The following is a 22,042-nucleotide window of genomic DNA, read 5'->3' on the forward strand; positions in this document are numbered from 1 at the left end:
GTTTCCAAGTACATCAGCCCTTCAGCATGGTAATCTGTATATTACAGCCTCACCAGGAGCAGTCTGCCTGCTGCTTAGCCCATCTTCCTACTGTCACCACTCATCCCACAGGCACCCAAACATTCCAAGCATCACAGACACACCAACATTCCACTCTCAACACTCACACTGGCTGAGCAGCAGGGAGATAGGTAAACTAGTGGGATACATATAATTAAATATGCAGGATATAACATATCCCCCTCCTTTTAAATGAAAAATGAAAAGAACAATACAACATGAGAGTAACTGTACACAAGAATGTACAAAAGCAGAAAGTAGTTCAAAACTCAGGGATGCAAATTAAAATACAACTTCACGAGAGAGTATGAACACTTAAGTAACCTGAAAGGAAGGGTAAATAAATTGACAATCAATAAAATAGATTGACAAGCAATGTAACCCATCCTCCCAAATAAAACAGTTTAGAATAACATGTAGCATGTAGCAAAGGGTGGACCGCACCCCGAGACTACGATCCCAACAACAAGGGAACCAAAAGTGTAAACAGGATTCCTAACATAAGGAACATGATGTACACTCAGAAAATAGGACTAAGAAACCCAATGACACCCCTCATGTAAGGGTAAAACATGTGTGACTGTAACCCATAGAGAGCATCTCCTGTCAGGGTTTTTAACCAAAACCGTGTACATGGGACTGACACCCATAACTTACCCCTGACGTAAGGGTGGAAAACTAATGTATACATGTAGCACAAGGTGACTTACACACGGTATAGACAAGACATGTAGCGCATGGCGACTTACCCACCATACAGACAAGACTTGTAGCACATGGTGACTTACACACCGTTATCAGACCCCACATGTAAAGAAGTGTAACTATGACACAGAAAAATGGGAAACCACCCACCAAGAGACTAGAACCACCCTCATGTAAGGAAGTGTGAAGAGTGCAATGGAACCAAACTCCATATCCGTTCCTCATGTAAGGGAGTGAGACAACAAAACAAAGAGAACAGTAAAAAACAGCTAAGGTATAGGACCTTCCGCACATAAGGATACCTATGCGGAACACACCCAATACGTAATCTCACGTGTAAGAGATATAACATTCAATGTAGAAGTGTAACCTTAGATGTAATGTAATGTAAACTGTAAATGTAACTACCCAGCTGGCATTTTGAACATAAAGCTGTAAAAAGGCAGCTGAGACACCAATACACAAAGTGTGGCCTAATAACATGTTTGACCTAAACATTTGACCCACTTAATACTAAGGCCTAGTATGCTTTAACAACTTAAACACGCAAGTTTTCTTCAAAGACACCATACAAGGCATAGACCATTTTAACATGCATGACATACCTAGAATTACCAATAGCTTAAAAAAAACGTACTGTCAAGTCAATGGTGTGCCTGTCACCACAATCCTGTGACACAGGCAGAAGTTTAACAGGAGACCAACTTTCACTCTTACCGATGACGAAGTGTGCGTGTCACCGGAACCTAACAGACAGCAGAAATTGGTTAATCTAAACCAGACAGCCTTCCTGCTTCTTAGCCCATCTTCCTACTGTCATCACTCATCCCACAGGCACCCAAACATTCCCATCATCACAAACACACCAACATTCCACTCAACACTTACACTGGCTGGACAGCAGGGAGAAAGGTAAACTGGTGGGTTACATATAATTAAACAAGCAGAATAAAACAGAGTGGGTCAAATAAATTTGGGGCTCGCTCCTAGTCCCCATTCCAAGCCGAAAACCTGCAATTGCATGGTGCAGGCGTGAGAATATTGGCTCGTAATGGAAATTCTGGCCCTGGTATTCCCATGCCTCGTCGGCCATACATCTTGTAAATTGCCCCTTAATCCGTGAGGGAAATTTCTGGAAATGGATGAATAATACATAGCACTGTCTAACTATGTTGAAAAATGCACATGCAGATTTTTCTTATTTTATGAATTTACAGATACAAGCACTATGAACGCTGGGCGACAGCCAATAACTTTTCAGTGGAGAATATTATTAATGACGGAACTACCACCTACGAGGCCAGACTTGGGGCAGTTGCTGATTTGGAACTTGTGATATCATGCAAGAGGTTGGATGATGATATTATGGTGGTGAGTTCAAATCTATCTCTCTTTATTCATATTCTTCATGATAAAACACAATTTTTTCTCATTCTGTAGATTGTTGAGCAAGAACAAAAATGTAGGAAGTCTTTGGGAATTGTTGCGAAGATAGTGGATTGGGCCACAGTTCACCCAGAGAGTTAGGAACTGATACATACATTTTCAGTAGTGTAGGGCAGTGTTTTGTGAAATTTCCATTCATTGAACAGTCCAAAACATTTTCAGTAGTTAACCAGTAAAAACATTGCACATTTGTAATGGTTAGATGATGCAAGTGTGGTTTTGTACAATTCAATTGGTGCTTTGGTTGGTGCTGCCTTGTCCTGCACCAGTGCCAGTTTATGTAATGTTGCAGCTGAAGTCCTCTGAATTCACGTTTCAGTCTTGCAAGAACCACTAAGAACCTGATTATGAGCTGGTTATACAGGGGGCGGTACTGTACCATGTTGATACCAATACCCCCCAGTGGGATAGTTACCTGTTGCAGTAAACACCAATTATTCTGAGTTTGTCATAGCAGTGAAAATAAATGTTTTCCAGTAAGTATGTTGTTTGGAGAAAGTACGGCAATAAAAACATATTTTGTTATTTATTAATTCAGCACAAAGATCAATTCCCATACGCTTGCCATACTAGGGTTGAATCCCCCTATAGGGCAATCTGGCAGTGCCAGAAGGGCTTTTCTAACAGGTCAGTGTTTGAGCCTACTATTTGCGGGTTTTTACTGTTGATATTACTGCAAAAGTTGCTTGCAACAAACACAAATGCCTGCAATACGCCATTTCTTGCAAAACATCTGTACAGCATGTCTTTACATGTTCAAAGCTGCCTCAAATGTGGGCACGTTTTTAGGGATCTGGTTTAAATATTTTTTCTGCCCGGGTCTATTTTCCGACTCAGCCCCACCCTGTCTACTCAGCATAGAGAGAAGAAATAATAAGACCTGATTTAACCAGGAGTGTTTTGTCCTGAAAAAAGAAAAGGCTAGACAACTGCACAAAAATGGAAAATAAGGTAATCCGCTAATGCGCACAGAATATCTGGAAGTTAAATCTAAGTACATAAGACTGATTGGTGGAAGAAATGTCCAATATTTTAAACACAACAGGGAAATAATCAGTGAAATAATAAAACATGCTATTATTATGAGATAATTTTGTTGTATTGTAAACATTATCATTAAAATACGTAGTCCCTGAATCCATGTTGGTTTCTTTTCTTGGTCAGCGTTATTGGAATTTGGACTCTACAACTGTTAGTAAAAATGGATGAAAAGGATGTATGTAGCAGAGCTAGTTCTAATGGATCTAATGAAGGAAGTGATAAGAAAAGTAATCTTGTTAATGAAATATTCTAGGACGGGAGGTCCGGGTATTATCCTGGCAGTTGCAGCGAATGGTAATCATGTATGGTGGGATTTGGTGCTGTCTCCTCTTTTGGTGGGTTACGAACCCAAAAAACATTTCAGATTCTTGGAGGGGCCCCAAAATCAAGCCTATACAACACGACAGAAGATACAGATACTCCATCAAATAATTGAGTGATATCTCTCTTTGACACCATAGCTAAAGTATATGCTAGTGCTACATTAGTGCTCATATGCTTGACAGCTTGGTCGTCTGACATTGATGTAGTTCTCAACGAACAAAGAGGGTTTTTTGAAAATCATTCAATGGTTGCCTACTGTTTTGTTCTATGAGCCACTGGCCGAAAATGTATTAAAGAAGCAGGCTACTGATGCTGCTTGTTTGTGGATTTCTGGCCTGCTTTCTTTCTAGTAGCTGTAATAAACTGTAGAGTCAGAATCATTATTGGAATATCACTGCAGTGCTTTTGCAGATTTTACAAAGGACATAAATAGAAAATTGAACCAGGACTGAAACAGACTTAAAGGGAAATCAGTGGTTTAAAACAGGCTTTGTTTTTTGGCTCTTACGCCTTTTAGACTTTGTTTAGCTGATGTTTCACAGGTGCAGTGTGCTACACAGTCATTTTCGCTTCACAATGGGTGCCCCTGCACATTGTTTGCACTTCAGAATTACTACAGTTCTAATAAGATAACTATCAACAGAGAAAAAATAAAAATGTTAATTATTGTTCATAGGAGTCTGGATTTGACATGGGTTATTTTGATGAAGAACTAGAACTAGTGGAATCGTATAAATATTTGTGATTGGTTTTTTTCCCCCCCATCAAAGTTGAGCTAATAAGCCAACATGATGTCAATGTTGATTTCGATTTAAAACTTTATTTCAGTCATAGATCATAAAAGTCATAAGTCAAAAATGCAGTGTGTAAGCCCAATAAAAGTTCAGTTAATAACAAGACACAACATGTAAAATACAATGTGGGCTCACAATATAACAAATGCCATAAAACCATAAAACCTTAGATTAAAATAATGATTAGAATAATCGTAAATTAGATGAAAAAATATTCTCAACATTAAAATGACACATTGGGTTTACACTCTGCACTATGCACCATGCAAGGAACAATACCCAAATCGACAAGATTGAGCCACAGAGAGTAAATCAGCCAGTAAGGGGTGGGAGCGAGATAACTTTACGCAGAATCGGCCAAAGGCTCTCTGACAACTTACCAATCGAGAACACAATGTTGGATGAGGAGTTGACCCTGCAAATTCTCAGGGCAACCTTATACTGACCCATGCCTATCAAATGTAAAAATAGGATATTCCAGCGCTTATGCTGTTTTGATTAGAAGGGACAAAGAAATAGCCGATGGCCATCTGTATCCACACACCCACTGCATGCTGGACAAAGATTGCTTCCCTCATAACACTTTTCCCTTTGGAAGTTATTGAAGCTATAGGAAGGGTGCCCAATCTAAACCTTATGTAAAGGGCTTTGGTGGAGGGAGGTTCTTTCTGGTCCTTGTAGGCCTCAAAAGCTGACAGGGGTTTAAATCCTATGAAACTATCACTGAGGAGCCCTAGGTTTAGTTGGTTAATCAGCTTGCTATGTAATCGCTGAAGTAGCTTCCCAGAGCTCTTGCATCCCAAGGGAATCAAGGGTCTGTTTAATATAACACAGCAACAGGACCCCGCTTTTTTGCCTACCCAGGATGTCAGTCAAACCCGCCCTGTGGTTTAACAAATCCGGAACGGACCAAACACGCAAACAAAACAATAGGAGTTTGAGCCGCACCAGGGAGTAGATAAGGTGAATACCTAGATCAAGGGGTGTGTTTCGAGTGATCTCTGGGGTGGGCGATATGTCCTACCCTTGCCCTTTTAAAAGAATGTGACAGGACTAAGAGCTGATAGTGCTTTTATATTTTATTGTGCCAAACAAATAAAGAAGTCTGTAATAGAATAAACAGTCTTGAGGTTCCTTCCTTGGTGTTCTCCTCTCTTGTTGTGTGTCGACATAGAGTGCTTCGGGTTTCTTTTTTTTCTCCGGTTGATCGCGATACATGCAAGAAAAGAGAGGTCACGAATCAGTGGGGAACTTTCTCTATGGCAGTAGTAGGGACGGGCTTGTGAGGGACGCACCGAGCTCCACCACCGGGTGAATGACAGTGAGAAAAGAAACGGTGACCACCCTCAAAGACTTTACACACTCCCTCCCTGTGGCAACATAAACCCCCGTATACGGCGACGTACCTACTCCAGCCACGCTCCTCCTGGACGGTGGCGGGGCGTCGCACGGTGTATTTGGTGTCCTGTACTCTCGGCGTTGGTTGGTACCTCCGTGGACTCTTCGGGTCCTCCCACAGGTTGACTTCTTTCTCCAAATTCTTCCGGCGTCCTCCGCGCGTTCTCTGGTTTCCGCACTGGAATCTCTGGAACTGCTGCTCTAAACGCGGCGTCTTCCGTCTTGAGGCCCGTCTCTCCCTGTGATAGGATGGCTCTCGATGACGTTGTCTCCGGGCACTCCTCCTCTTGTCCTTCGCTATTCCGCTTAAAGAGGCCGCTTACACCCTGTACATGTAGTGGCATATCCTCGTCATGGCATGAGACCCGATCCCTGAAGACCTCCTGACAGGGTGAAATAAAGTAGTTTAAGAGCCATCCTCAGGAAAAAAAATTCGGCTATGCCCAGTGCACCTATTTTACTGTTGCCTCAGAGTTCTGTACTGTAAGCAGCAGCTGCTAGATTTCTAAGTGGGGAAACAGGATGAAAAGGGGTCTTCAGCAAATCTTAAAATAGCAGCTGCCCTGTCATTTAACATGAGTATACTCCTAGAAACTTGGCTGTCCCAAGAGTTGGAAGTGGACAGCCGGATTCCGAGATAATCGAAATCAAGAACTCTCGCCAGTTCAAACCCCTCTTGTGTTCCCCCTGTAGCCCCTGTTTAGGCTTGTTGTCATGAGCTTGGTTTCTGAAGCAATGATAGCCAGTCCAGAGGTAGTACAGAATGATTGAAACATTAAAAGGAGAGTCTTGATGCCCATTGACATTTTTTAAATCAGCAGCATGTCGCCTGTGAACAATAACACTGGAATTCTGGCACCTCCGAGCACCTGGAAGTGATTGTCAATCTAAGCTCTTGCTTCAGCAAATGGACATTGTTTCTTAGATAGAGAATATAGAGGATATTCTTCAGATCCGCTGTTGGTAGCATTTAAAGGGGAAGTTATCATTAAAGCCCTATATGATGCTGAAATGTTAGCCATAAAGTCTAGAGCTCACTGGCAAAAAATAGAGGCTTTGTGTTTAAAGCATCTCTATTCCCTTCCTTCCAATTCAAAGATGCAGGCCTAGACCGTGCATTGTTATCTGTAATGGCCCATTTTCGTGGTCTAAGATATATCTATTCACCGAGACACTCCACAAGTAATCTAAATTGTCAGAAGTATGTTGAAAAAGTTTTGAAGGACAACTATTTCCTTCTCAGGCGATATAGATAAGTGTACTTATCGGCTGTTAGATTGGGCAGAATTGTCTTCAATGGAAGACAGTCTTTCAAAAAGCACATTAAAATCTATCCTACGATATGAAGATGTCATCTACTGTAGGCAAAGTGACTTTGACTATCTGGGTGGGTAAATGCCAGTATTGCTTTTTCTGAGTTCACGAGGACAATGATTTGCCTCGCCATTTTTCAACAAGCATTTCAGTTATAAGCCAATAGATCTGGCGTATAACTGAAAGTGCAAGCCAATGCTCATATCTTTTGCAGGCTGCAAGTACAGCCTGATGGTAAGTAGACCTGCAAGACTGATAGCTCACCTGCCTCTCTGCCTGGGCTGTTAGTGATCCTTCTCCGGCTCCGCTTCCACTGCCACCTCTCCACAAGGTGTTCCCTCTCCAGGCCTAGCTACCATGTTTCCTCAACACACCCCATCCAGGCTAACTTTGACCAACCCCCTCTCTCCCTGCTGGTCATTCATCGAGGCCTCCCTCACCAGTTGGGCTTTCAGGCTCCCCCAGGTTGGGCTGTTGTCACTCCATATGCTGGACAGTGAAATTTCACTCCCACACTGTGCTATAACCTCTCCAGAACACTCCCCATTGCAGGGCGGGATTTGTCCCTGTTAAAAATAAAACAGAACATGCAGGGAAATCCAAGTCAGACCTGGGCACTCGCTAGAAAATGGTTGGTTGGAAGAGTGCGCTAAATACATTTATCTGTGTGTCTGTATATATATATATATATATATATATATATATATATATATATATATATATATATATATATATATATATATATATATATATATATATAATTCACTGAAAAAACCATAGGTTTCAGGCCTTATATAGTTAGGAATTAGCATTTAAAAAACCTTTGAAATTCACTAAAAATACTATAAGTTTTAGGGGTGTTATAGTTAGCTGGACATTTCACTCATACAAAACCATTGAAATTGCTACTATATAGTTAGTTGTACTAACTATATTTCGCGCACCCGCAATCCACTGCTGATGATGTCACATATTACATCATTCATGACATGGTCAGTGACATCACTGATGACATCTCAAATGACATCACTGATGACATCATCCAGTGAATGTGGTTTGCTTCGTTATTTAAATATGCATTATATATATAGCAATTTGCATTGAAGAATGAGTGGATATATAAAAATAAATATTTGGATGGAGGATTTAGTAGCAGTGTAATTGACTGTTTACTTTAACAATTTATAGTGTCTCACTAAATATAGTGGTTAGTGACTAAACTGTGTGAATATCTGTATCACTTTGTCAGTTGTTGTGTAAACTGGTTCTCCAGTTGGTTACTAGCTATGTGGAAGTCTATATTAGTTATTGATTAGTTAACTGAGTATTTGTATGGGAGAGTGAATGTGTGTGTGGTTCGGTGTGGGGTGTGTGACTGCCCAAAGATGTGTGAATAGTTGATTCAGTAGATATATGAAGTTAAAACTACATGTTCTAACAGTTGTTTGGGTGAGTAAATATCTTTATGGGTGTGGTGATGAGCAAATATATTTCTCAATGGTACATGTCCAAGAAACTAGAAAAATAAAAGGCAGTGTATGTGTCAGTTGTTGTATATAAATAATTATACATAAGACTCAATGATTGTGTGAGTGACTATATGGATAACTGTATACTTGTAATAATGATTTTATAATACACTAAATATGACTTACTATCTAAATGAATAGATGAAGTGGCGTTTGTATAAGTGTGTAGCTAAGTAAGTATGTAAGTATGATCCATTGTTTGCATAAGTGAGTAGGATAACTTCATATGTGAATAGGTTGTCTGCTGGTGTCTAATGTCGATAGAGGTGTATAAGTATTTTTGATAGTGTTCTATTGTTCATTGACAACATGTAGGAGTGAATCTACAGGTAAGTGATTAGATGTGTGTATACATCTAGGAATCACTGAGTGGGTTTTTAGGTACTTGTATTGCCGTGTCAATGGATTCAAATATGATTCTCTGTATTTTACAAAGAGTGATGAAAGATTTTACTAGTGTATGAAAAGGTGTATGTGATTGTCACGTGGATGATGTCATCAGTGATGTCATTTGAGATGTCATCAGTGATGTCACTGACCATGTCATGAATGATGTAATTTTTGACATCATCAGCAGTGGATTGCGGGTGCGCGAAATATAGTTAGTACAACTAACTATATAGGAGCAATTTCAATGGTTTTGTATGAGTGAAATGTCCAGCTAACTATAACACCCCTAAAACTCATAGTTTTTTTCAGTGAATTTCAAAGGTTTTTTAAATGCTAATTCCTAACTATATAAGGCCTGAAACCTATGGTTTTTTCAGTGAATTTGCAAGGTTTTTTAAATGCTAATTCCTCACTATATAAGGCCTGAAACCTATGGTTTTTTCAGTGAATTTCAATAGTTTTTTAAATGCTAATTCCTAACTATATAAGGCTTGAAACCTATGGTTTTTTCATTGAATTTCGAAGGTCTTTTAAATGACAATTTTTAAATGTATGAATTGTTATTTTTTTTTTATACTGATTTACTACATTTTTGCAGGCAGGTGTTCAGAGGGCACGCCCCCTTTTTACAACACTCTGCAGCTCCATGGTGCTTACTGGAGATACCTGTTGGACTAGTTCCCTCTAGGGGACCTCTGGATTGAACAGGAATTTATTCCCCAACTTAAACTGTGCAAACGCGCCCTGTAGAGTGTTCTAAATTGGGGGATTAAGTTCCCTTGCATACTGGGGGTCCCTGGAAGCCAACTAGCCCACCATGAGCCTCATTATGCGCCAGGGGGCTGCGTTGCTTTTCCCCGGAGGCGGCGGTCCCCGGGGTAGTGTAGGGGGGGATTGGGACCCCCAATACTTCTTTATCACTATGCCCCTGCGATTTTTCCCCCCGGGGGGTAATTTGAAGAAAAAAAAACAGGTTTAAAAAAAAATAAAGAATTTGGCCTTGGGGGTCCTTGTGGGACCACCTGGGCAGGCCTAGGGGGTCAGGGTGTTTCTACCCTGCCCCCTTTTTGTGTTCTACAAGTTTGTTTTTCTGCTTTCTTGTGCCTCTGTCTACCTAGCACAAGATGGCTGCCAACACTTCCTGGTTTGAAGTGTTAAAAGCCAATGAGCATGCAGCTCCTGCTCGGAAAGTTTTAGAACTCAAAAAGGGGGCAGGGTAGAAGCACCCGGACCCCCTAGACCTGCTCAGGCCCAAAAAAAAGTATTATTTTTTGGGGGAAATCGCAGGGGGCGCGCACGCCCGCGATTTTTAATTTTTTTTTTTTATTTTGCCTTGGGGTGCTACTACCCTGCCCCCTTTTTATGGGGGGATTGGGACCCCCCCATACTTCTTTATCACTATGCCCCTGCGATGTTTCCCCCCCAGGGGGTAATTTGAAAAAAAAACGGGTTTAAAAAAAAAAAAAGAAGAATTTGGCCTTGGGGGTCCTTGTGGGACCACCTGGGCAGGCCTAGGGGGTCAGGGTGTTTCTACCCTGCCCCCTTTTTGAGTTCTACACGTTTGTTTTTCTGCTTTCTTGTGCCTCAGTGTACCGAGGCACAAGATGGCTGCCATCAATTTCTGTTTTGGAGTGTTGACAGACAGTGGCAGCCAATCAGCATGCAGCCCATGCACGGGAAGGTGCGCGCACCGTGCGCGCACGGTGCGCGCTTATAGGAATATCATTTTTTTCTCTTTTGATTTTCCCAGGAACTACTGGAGGGATTTACACAATTTAAGCAAAAGGGCGATCTGCGAATCAATTGCCAAATTTGGTGTAATTCTGTTCAGCGGTTTGGGCTGTAGCCGTGTCTAAAGGTCCTATGGAAATTAACATGGGGAAAACACGTTTTGGGACCCCCCTTTTTTCTCGACCCCCGCTTGACGAATCTACCCAAGACTTTCAGGGAAGAAGCGGAGCGGAACGGGCCATCTTCTTTGAGAAATTCGCGAAGATTCAACAACCGGCGCCAAAGTTATTCCCAATAGAGTGTTGTGGATTTCCTATGGAAACTAGGTCCTGACTATATATACCTACTGGCAACCGCCAGTAGGTAATATATAGATATATGTATACATATTCCTTTAAGGAGCGGGGCTCATAGCAACCTATCAGGTGGGGGCAGGTATTTTACCTTAGAAGCATGACCCTCCCTGAAACATTTTACCCCTGGCGCTGAAGAAGGCAGACAACGTGCCGAAATGCATTCGCCCTTTGGGGGTGTTTGGGACTGTTACTCGCCTGTGTTTGGAGAATTAAAGCTGTCTTCCATGAGTGCCCTGCTGTTGGTCTCTTCACTGGGTCTTTTGATGTGGTGTGGAATTGGATATGTATACATATATATATGTTCACAAATAAAGGCTGTCGTTGGGGACCCCCAACCGTGCAGAGCACTCGTGACTACAACGGGAGACAGCACTTCCCGTCAACAATGTCCACAGCAAACGAAGCGCCACAACCCGGTGTCTGGAAAGAAGGCTTTATTTCTATTGGCGCAGGGAACAGCATGTGTGAGGCACCTGACGTGTTTCAGCCAATTGCCTTTCTCAGAAGTGTTGCCCCTACAGTGCAGAGTCCCAGGTGTAACTAGTCTCATGATCACATGTCCCACTCCTACTGCACTACATTTCCCGTAATTCATCAGGGATGGTGGCGTAAAGTCAATGAGATCAAAGTGATGTTTTACCGCCTTGCCAGTCCAAACATGATGTTGCAGGTAAGTGCGGCAGGTGGGAAAAGACTGGTGCACAAAATAACTCGACCTGCTGATTCCTTCACAATGTCCATAAGCACTGTGTCCAGAACCTGCCAAGGATAGGTGTCTGCCTTCCTCTGCTTCCTTTCTCGCCTTCAACTGCCTGCTGGGCTACTCAGGAGAGTGAGGCTGCTCCTGCCGGGTGATGCTGCGTGTACTGCAAGCTGCCCGACTACTCCGAGCAAGATCAAAACTAGCGAATGGCCACGTTCAGGGCACCCGCTGCAGCTTCAAATTCTTCCATGCTGCAGAAGCAGGTAAGACTTCAACTGGAGTTGTGGGGCCCTGGGGAATCCATAGCTGAAGGTGCTGTGGCACCAGAGACACTTTGTACTAACTGCATAGAGTTAACGGGGAGCTCTTGAGTTTGGTCTACTAGAAGGCATTGCCTGGATGCGGCCACCAGTGAATGGAAATAAACTAATCATGTTATAAGAAGGAGGAATGGACAGGGTTTTGCCTGACAAATATTGGAGCCCGACCTCGAAGCGTTGTGTTCTTGCTCATGAATGTTGTTATTCCTTTGAATGTGTAGAGTTAGAAATAAAATATGTCTTTTTTTTATAAAAGCAAGTATTGGACCGGATATTGATTTATTGTTAAACTGTGTGCACTTTGAGTTATGAGTCTTGTCCAGTGCTTTAAATGGGCCGGTACTCACCGGTACTGAGTACCGGCACTTCGTATTTTGATCCCTTCAAGTACCGGTACTATTGTCTGACATGCTGTTCCTTTCTAATTCTGCAGAGGCAGGGTGGCGCCTGCCTCTATGATACTCTGACAGCCAAACTGCCCGTGTAGCCCTTTGCTGAGCCCCTGCGGAACTGGAACCGTTCAACAGCAGCTCAGTTTCATTATGTCTTTTATGTGAAGGTGTCGAGAATTTCTTGTTCACACTGAGCTTGACAGAGCAGTGTCCATACCATTCAGACACTGCTCTGTCAATCACAGTTACACTCTGGTGTGCATTTGTAAACACCCTGGAATCCAGGCGACCCACTGAGAGCGGCAAATAAGAAAGCCACAGGAGGTAAGGGAATTTGAGTACTAAGCCCAATGCAAATAAATGATAATATTCAGAGCCACTCTAATTATGCGTCAGGGTTGATTAAATTATGTAGCAAGAAAAGGCAACTTATGCTGCGTAATGCAGAATAGTTCCTGATTGTATTACTTAATTATTTCTTAATTTGAATACTTGTTTACACTGTCTGGGCTCGATTGCACTTCAGTTTAAACATTGCAATAAGCAGCAGTAAGGTGAGAAGTCAACCTTTGGAAAGGGCCTTCCATTGCGCAGGTGCCCATGTTGATATGATTTTACTAACTTTTGAACTTTTTGAGGTAGAAACAATTTTTTTTGTTAAAAGCTGAAGATTATGCTGCAGAGGATGTGGCAAATGTGGCAAATCAATAATTTATGTGAAAATGAATCGCATACTTCCACTTTCCTGACAATAACAGTGTGGCATCAAGAAGCTGCACTAGTTAAACAAGTATTGGCAAAGCTATTAGGTGTGGCCTTGGTAAAGCTGGTACAAGGGCCTTCCACTGCACAGGTGCCCATGTTGGTACGATGTTACTAACTTTTGAACTGTTTGAGGTAAAAACATTTTTTTTGTTAAAAGCTGAAGATTATGCAGCAGAGGATGTGGCAAATGTGGCAGATCAATCATTTACGTGAAAATGAATCGCATACTTCCACTTTCCTGACAATAACAGTGTGGCATCAAGAAGCTGCAGTAGTTAGACAAGTATTGGCAAGGCAATTAGGTGTGGCCTTGGTAAAGCTGGTGCAATTGTTAATTCCCAAAAAGATTATTGCACTAATATGCCAGAAAAAAAACATGCATCCAATATGTGGTGAGCTTAAGCATCCAAAAATAATTTTAAATAAAAACAAATTTTCATTTGCAAATAATTTAACAGTATCAGTGCGCCCTATCAGGCATGTGACTAAGAATAGTTTTTGGGTGGGCGGGGGGAGTTTTATACAGCACAAACTAGACTTGTGAGTATTAGAGCGCTTTACATGAGCACCAATTGCTTTATAGATGGACACATTCATTTCTTTGCGAGGCACAGGTAGATTAATTGATTTGCCAAAATCACAGGATATTGAGCATCCCTGTCGAGACTCGAACCCGGTTCTCCAGCTTCAAGGTCAATTTCTCCAGTTGTTCAGCAACATCCTCTCCTCAACTGGTTTAGAACCCCTTTTTAGTTTCAATACACATCACATGGAAGTATGATTCTTATTGGTGCAAGTTAAAGCTACGTTTGCCCTTAATTACTGTAACCTGGAGACATATTTTTTAACAAACACAATGACTAAAACATGGATAAAAACCGCTAAAGTAAAATACTGGCACACCAGCCTGTCAGTGAAGTGCACTTTTTAAGGCAAATTTGCCCATGTGATTAGGAAAAATGTTGTCAGTCACAGTGCAAGGTGGTTAGTTGCATTCATGGGCTGCCGCTTTTACCCCATGCGTTTTGTTGTGGTGAGTGGAAGCAGAATGTGGATGATAGCTCCACAGACCCAGAGATAAGGACGGTTGAGTAAAAAACACCTTCTACATGTGCATTTTTTATTTATGGATATTAATTTTATAAGGTTGACGAGACAGCTAAAGCAGTCTCTGAGCAAACCTTAAAATGAAAAGGGGGTTAGCTGGGCTTCATTTTCACGCAGGATCTGAAGAAGGACATATCTGTGATGTTCTTTTAATGCATTTATTGTTTTCTATTGTCCTTTGTTAAGATTAGGCCTGGGCGGTAAATTCTTTTCCGCTTGCGGAATTTGCGGAATTTGGATAATTTCGCATTCCGCTGAGAACGTGAAAATGCCCAAAATTCTGCATTACGCGACTTTGCAAAATGCGAGATATTTCCCCCCCGAGCACGCAAACCGCGATTGCGAACAGGAAAAAAGCATAGCGGACAAGCAATTACGCGTGTTCGTGGAATTTCTGCGTGTTCGCAGAGATTTTTTACCGTTTCGCGGAGATTTGCGTAACGCAATTACGTAAATTCCGCTCACCCCTAGTTAAGATGAGAGAGGACTAGGGACGTGTGTGTGTGTGTGCACCTGTGTGCGGGATGGTGGAGAGGGGACGGCAATCAATAGCATCTGGCATGGCTGCATAACATGCAGTAAAAGCGTTCAGTAGGTTGTAAGTCAAGGATCCTCTGCTCTATATTATCATTGTACCACTCTTGAAGATGGGGAATGGATGAATTGGGTGTAATTCCAAGACATGTCCAGCAAGCAGAGAGACTTGTAGAATCCATAGTGAGTTATTTTAGGCTGTCCTTTCACTGTAGGCAATAAACCCCTGTTAAGTCACAAATCTGAAAAGGAAATTTGGGTTGTGAGCTGAGATTCCTTCTGTGCCTGAAGACACCACAAGCCAGTCAGTCTTGAATATTTGAGGCTTCAAACATACTTCCATGTGTTACGTAGGATAGGTTGAATGAGGGACCTAGAAGTTCCTAGATGGTCGGTGGCTTCAAGTAGAAGGTGGCAGATGCTACGTATTCTTAAGTGTGGTGGCAGTAATGCATGAATAGTAATACTGTTCAAAGAATGTAATGTTATCTTTAGGGCTAACTGAGCTAAAATAATAAGATGTGCATAGTGTTACAAAGAATCTACCCTAGAATATTTATCTACTCACCTTCTGACACCAATTAAAGACGATGTAAGAAGACCAGGTGTGGGGGAGACATAATTACACATCTGCCTTCATGATTGGATGTACCATGCCTAGGCTGGTGGATTCATGACTCATAAAGAGAGATAGTTGAGATGTTTGACATCCCCCTTCCAGACACTAAAAAGTTTGTCATTGATTTGTTTCCATAGCGCTTAAAAACCATGAACTAGCACAGGTCCCACCCATCACTGCCTCAACTCTGCCTCTACTCTGCCACTTACATTACAGGCCCCCAATGTATACATGTCAACATATTGGGAATACCTAAGAGTTATTAGAGAGATACATTTCAATTTTATTTTCTGTTATCTTTCTTGAGAATGAAGGAAAAATGATCAGAAAGTTAAAATATAATTTAAAGCCAAGTCTCCCCTCTGTTTCACAAGTTTTTGCATGCATGCCATTGTGAATTAAGTGCTATTCTTCGTGAGCTCATCCTGATCTTTTAGTGGTCTGTGTTCTCTGTGCAAACAAGGTACAGAGCAAAGATCTGAAATTAAGGAGGCAAGGTCTGATAGGGGTGAACCAGGACCCCACATCACTTGCACTGGATAGTACACTGGCGGCCCAACATCATTCAGTGCTGGCCTAAATCACAGCATCGGCTCATGATCAGACAAGGAAGGTTTAAAAATCAGTGTTGAGCAGTGTGAAAACATTTGTGGCCACAGACCACACAGAATATGTCAAGATCACTTTAAGTGCAATGGACTTCATACATATTTTAGTGGGACATAACAGCAAAATGACTATTAATTACTAAGCATGTGTTATGTTACATGTGCAGAGGGAATCTGCACATTTGGGGGATTTGAGATTACTAACAAGGATAATGCAAGTACAAAATGAATACACACCAGGTGGAAAAAGTGGCCTATCCCACCCTAGCCCCGCCCACTAGCCACACCCCTAACTCAGTTTGATGAGTACCTGCACTTATTTTTTTCCATTTAAAGCACTGGTCCTGTTCACTTAATTGTATCTACCCTTCCCACGAGGAAGGTTTTGACTGCTCATCCACAGCTACCACTGATAGTTAAGGGCAGAAGGGGTACGTGGCCCAGCATGTCAGGATTCATAGTAAGTTGGGCCCTAGGACATCAGTTTAGGCCCAGTAGCCCCTGCATGCCCCGTGGCTCTCTGAAAGGGGTTCTGACAGAAGGTAGAATTCGTATCCACAAATACTAACTTTGTTCTTCCCAAAAGAAACCCTGTTTCCATTGCCAGGATTCAAACCAAGGTTACAGTTACTGAAAATGTGCAATGTACACCACAAGACTTCATGATTCCTTAGCATAATCTTCCCCCTGCAGATGTATCAGCACACATAATACTGTGTGAAGTTTTAAACAGAATAAAATAACATTTATTATGGATTTCTGTGAATACATTCATAAACATATATATATGGTTCCAAACTTTTCGATGCTAGGTCTCCAGTTTAACCAGTCATCCCTTGGTTCAGCTGTCCACATTCTCTTTCATAGGCCTTTCTTCTGTATATATTATTTTGTCTTCATCATTTTGATCTACAAACATACCTAATACTTTATTCATCAACACTCATAGTTGAAAAATGTTGCAGAAATAACAGTAGGAAATAGAAAATTTGCAGTCAGTATTACCACCTTCATCAAACTATAGGTGCACACTCACCCCCCTCAGTCTACAAACTCTACAGCCACTTACATGCACACAATACACAGTTTTTACAAGCATGTATATACTCTCTACCAAGCCTGAAACCACCCTCCAGCCATAAATAAAGAGGACAAATTCTTCCTTCACACCCCAGACATTAACATTCAGCATAGGAGGTCTGCAAGCATACTCCAGCAAGAGTGTCTACAGATTGAAAATAGATACCCACACACGTTTATCTACATCACAGAAAACATGCTGCACACCCACGATCGTGAAACATGGATGTCTTGCGTGTATAGCAACTTAGTAACTAAGCAAACCTACCCTCCCAAAGCACACACAGGCATACACGTCTGTAAACAGATAACTCATGCCTGTCAAAAGAAGGAGGAGGTAGAGGTCAGAAAAACAGAGGACTCAGCCTTCTATGCGAACTGTAGCAACCAAAGATAGTCCATCCATTTGATTAGACCATCTTTCCACTTATTGTTTTCAATAGAAAACAGAACATTTTCTTAAAATAAGAAGGGTTTCCCCTTGGTGGCATGCTTCATCATAGGGTTTTTCCCATACCGCGGCGGTACAGGGTGTGTGATATAATGGGAGACAACACTTCGGTAAGTGTTGGAGAAGACTTTATTCCGTTACATCACCACAGTCGAGTCAGCTGTGGAATCTTCAGGATAAGGTAAGGCTGAACCAAGGGGAAGGAAGGGGGAGGGGGACGGAAAGTACCAACTAACAGATTATATCACATCTCTTATGCAAGGTGAACAAAAGAAGGGAAAGGTTGGAAGAAAGAGAGAGAGAGAGAGAGAGAGAGAGAAAGGAGTACAGGAAATAATGCAGGATACAGGGCATGGCATTACATAGCATGGATACCAACTGAACATACTCTGCATGAGCAAGAAATCTTGTAAAAATATAAACTCAGGTTAATCTATAGTCTTTCGCCCACACCGGAGTAGTCCTAATTCTCTGGGAAATTCTAGGAACTCGAGGTACCATATTACCATTAGTTCCGGCTTGATCGGAACTGACATAGTTCTTAGCTTCAACTTGATCCGGTTTGGCGCCGAGCCCTTCCCCCCCTTTGAGTTGAACAATTTTGTCCCCATACTCCAGGTTTGGCCATTCTCAAGTTGCACCACATTCCTTCCCACCTTAGTAACTCAGAAAGGTTCAGAAAATCTGGAGGCCTCCCTCCTGCGAGGCTTAGGAAGGTTAACCCGAGCAAATCTCCTTCCTGAATCAAACAAAATTTGACATGCTTTGTGTGGTCATATCTGCCCTTATACTTAGTCTGATGTTCACCCACTTTCTTGGAAATCTCGTTTTTTGTCCACTACACAACTCCTTTCCTTCTTCAAATTAGGAAGGGAAAACCTCATACTAGGTGTTCTGCCATTTAAGGGCATAAATGAAGATATTCCTGTGATGGTATTGGGAGTATAGCGATACACCCAAATGGTGTCTTGTAAAGTGGCTAAAGCAGATGTGCCAAGGGACTCTGCCCTTTGTAAACACTCCTTAAACATCCGGTTCATCCGCTCCACCAGCCCATTAGCTTGGGGGTAATACAAGGCCGCTTTATGGTGAACAAGGCCAAGGTCATTAAAAAATACGAAAATACCGTTACTCCGCAGGTACCATTACTTCTCAATTACTTTAAAATGAAGAAAAAGAAAATTACCTTAGAAGATGAACTATCTGTCTCTGTGGTCTCTAGGTCGGTGAATGAGTTGAGGTTATAGTCGAAGATCTTACTGAATCTGAGGTCCGATGGAAGGTGACTGAGTTGTGGTTATGGGGCGTAATTAAAATAAAATTCACAAAAAGGCACATCCGGAAGTCACCGGCGAGCAGCAAGTAAATGGATAGAAAGGAAAAGTTTCCTTTTTCTGTTTTTAGTAACATAGTAAAACGTAGACGCAAGAACGTCATTAGGAGGTTTGACGCGGAATGGAAGAGAAGAATAGAAGAGCGCGGTACACATAAGAGATTTAAAAATAATAATTTATTTGTTTGTCAAGGTAATACATATTAGAAGAAAAAAGGAGAGAGGATAATTGTATTAATAAGGTGTAGCAAAATTTATTTGTTTGTCAAGGTAATACATATTAGAAGAAAAAAGGAGAGAGGATAATTGTATTAATAAGGTGTAGCAAAGTAAACAAATAGTAAAAGAAAAGCAAGAAATTTAGCAAAAAGACGGACGGATTCGGAAGTTTGACAGTAGAATTACAAAATTTAAAAAAAAGAATGAAACACAAGAAAAGAAGAGATTATTGTAGTATGTTGAAAAAAAGATTATGCAAGTTCGGGATAATGCTAATATTAACACTCCCCCACGCAAAACCCCTATTTCCCTGGCATCCCGTCACAGGGGATAAGTTATTATTTCAATTAAATTATTAAAAAAAGGAACAAAAAATTTGTTGTATATGTATGCGATATATTTAAATGCGAAAAAAAAGCATTTTAATTAGATTTCAAAGCAGTTGCAAACTAAAAGCATACGAAGTAAAAACTTGCGTAGTGATAGTATTTGCGAAGTAAAAACTTTGTAATACAAGCATGTGAAGTATTGGTATGCTAAGTAATGACCCATATTCGTCAGGGATACCTGCAAAAAATGTATGATAGCTTCCGTGTCTATTTGTTGCACACACTTGAACACAACCCATCGAGTGTGGTAGTCCACCAACACCACAATTGAAGAGGTCTCTGAGCGTTTTGAGGTTAAGTGGACCAATAATGTCCATTGCCAATTTGAATCAAGGTCTATTATGGACCTCTACAGGGGAAACCAAGGGTTTTCTTGTCTGGTAGATTTCCCATAACATTCCTTAACGATGCTCTCTGTCATGGAGTCCATGTCTGGCTATCAATAATCCAGGCGTACCTTGTTCTTGGTGAGGCTGCGCCCCAGGTGGCCTACATGAGCTAAATCTACAATTTGTTCCCTTAACTTCTCAGGGGGAATGATCTTTTCACCTCTACAAACTATCCCTTCCTGTATGTTGAGCTCAAGGCTCACCTCCCAATATTTGCACAATGACACAAGAACCTCGCTTTTGTTTGACGGCCAGCCCTCCTTTATGTACACTTTAAGGGACTTCATTTCCTCATCTGCCTCCCCACAGACTTCCCATTCTTTTTTGTTAAGACTCGTTAACTGTAAGACAATTTCCCCACACTCCTCATTGCCAGTATCCTCCTCTACTTCAATAGGTGAGTAGGATTAATAATCTGCCACAATATTTTGCGTACCAGGCACATATACAACTTTGAAGTTATACCCTTCCAAACCCAAAACCCATCTAGCAATCCTGGGTGTAGTCCTGTCTGTCCCTTTCGTGTTGAAAACAAACATAAGGGGTTTATGATCTGATTTTACTGTAAGTGGTATTCCCCACAAGAAGATCCTTAAATGCCTGATGGCCCAAAAAACAGGTAACTGCCTCCTTTTCTACCCCTGAGTAGTTTGTCTCTGCACCTTCGAGTGCACGAGAGGCAAATGACACCACTCGTTCCTTGCCCTCCACGCATTGAGTGAGGCTTGCTCCCAACCCTTTGTTGCTGGCGTCAGTACATAAAATAGTGGGCTTAGTGGGGTCGAATCTGCCCAGAGATGGTGCAGCCAATATGCCCTCTTTCACTGCTCTGAAGGTGTCATTGCATTCACTGCTCCATAATATGGAACATTTGCTTGAGCAAGTTCCGTAATGGTTCTACAATGCTGGCATAGTTGTATTCAAATTTGGAGTAATACTCCAATAGGCCCAGAAAAGACTTAAGTTCCTCAACACAAGACGGCGCTTCCGTGTTTTGGATAGCTTCCATTAGATCTAACTTGGGTCTGATACCATCATGTGAGATAATGTGTCCCAGGTACTCCACCAAAACCACTCCTATTCGACACATTTCTTTTTTTAGAGTGTGTCCCGCTGTAGTGTGTTTATCTAAGGACCTGTATCGATACTCCAATTTCTGACCCTTTTCCGGTTATAAATCACTAATATCCATACAACGGCACAGAAACCCGTTTCATAAATTAGTCATAGCGCATGCTGTCACATTAAGCAAGCACTATTCCTCCAGCCCCCTAGAAAGCACACCGAGTTCTCTAAACAAACCAAGCCTCCAGCAAACCTGGGAAATACCCGCTGCTATTGTTTTGATTTCGTTCGAGAACTCCTGTGAAGAATGTAAGAACGACCAGTTCTTAATGCCATCCTTATTGACGTCTTATGTCCATCCTTACGTCAAACCTGGCACCTCTCAGGTATAAATATACCGACGCTGCCCTAAGTAAAGACACGTTGGTGATGAGCTTGGAGCAGCTACTACTTGCCGGAGAGCCCAGCTGATGCGAAAGCCCACGGACGCTGCCCCTCCCGACGCGCTGAGGAAGACGCTGTCTTTTCTCTTGCCGAGAAATCCAGCCTCCAGCGTTTCCAGCCCACCTTCGCGGGTGACTGGGATACTGAGTCCTGAGAAAGAGATACCAGCCCTCCTGCCTTCTAATTCCCAGGTACTGAACTGACTAACCCCTTACAGAGAATTCTTGAGTCAGATTCTTGGCATACCAAACTTAACTTAAACTGCTACTTACTTACTCCCTCCCATGTATTAGGCTTAGGTCAGGTACACCGGGGTAGGCGTAGTTAGAAGCACCAGTTGAGTACGATTAGTCAATGTATATATGTATGTATATCTTTTATCCATTTTAAAGTAACATATGGCTAAGAAACCATATCAATGCTTTTACAGTATTATTTTATAATCCTGCTTTTACTATATGTATTTTACTTAACTTTAAGTATTACAATTGTAGCGATTCATTTCTCTTGTATGAGAAAAGAGACTGATCAATAAA

General features: G+C 41.7%; 1 protein-coding gene across 1 annotated transcript in view; it reads left to right on the forward strand.

The window, feature by feature from the left end:
- Positions 1 to 22,042, forward strand: part of LOC144823367 (uncharacterized) — an 888,205-nt gene that overhangs the window by 230,860 nt on the left and 635,303 nt on the right. Inside the window, exon 4 of the mRNA XM_078681837.1 lies at positions 1,983 to 2,136. Within this exon, the coding sequence (XP_078537963.1) occupies positions 1,983 to 2,136 (154 nt within the window). The remainder of the gene's footprint in view (positions 1 to 1,982; positions 2,137 to 22,042) is intronic.

The sequence above is a fragment of the Lissotriton helveticus genome, chromosome 3_1 (assembly GCF_964261635.1).
Source record: "Lissotriton helveticus chromosome 3_1, aLisHel1.1, whole genome shotgun sequence".
Classification (NCBI taxonomy): domain Eukaryota; kingdom Metazoa; phylum Chordata; class Amphibia; order Caudata; family Salamandridae; genus Lissotriton; species Lissotriton helveticus.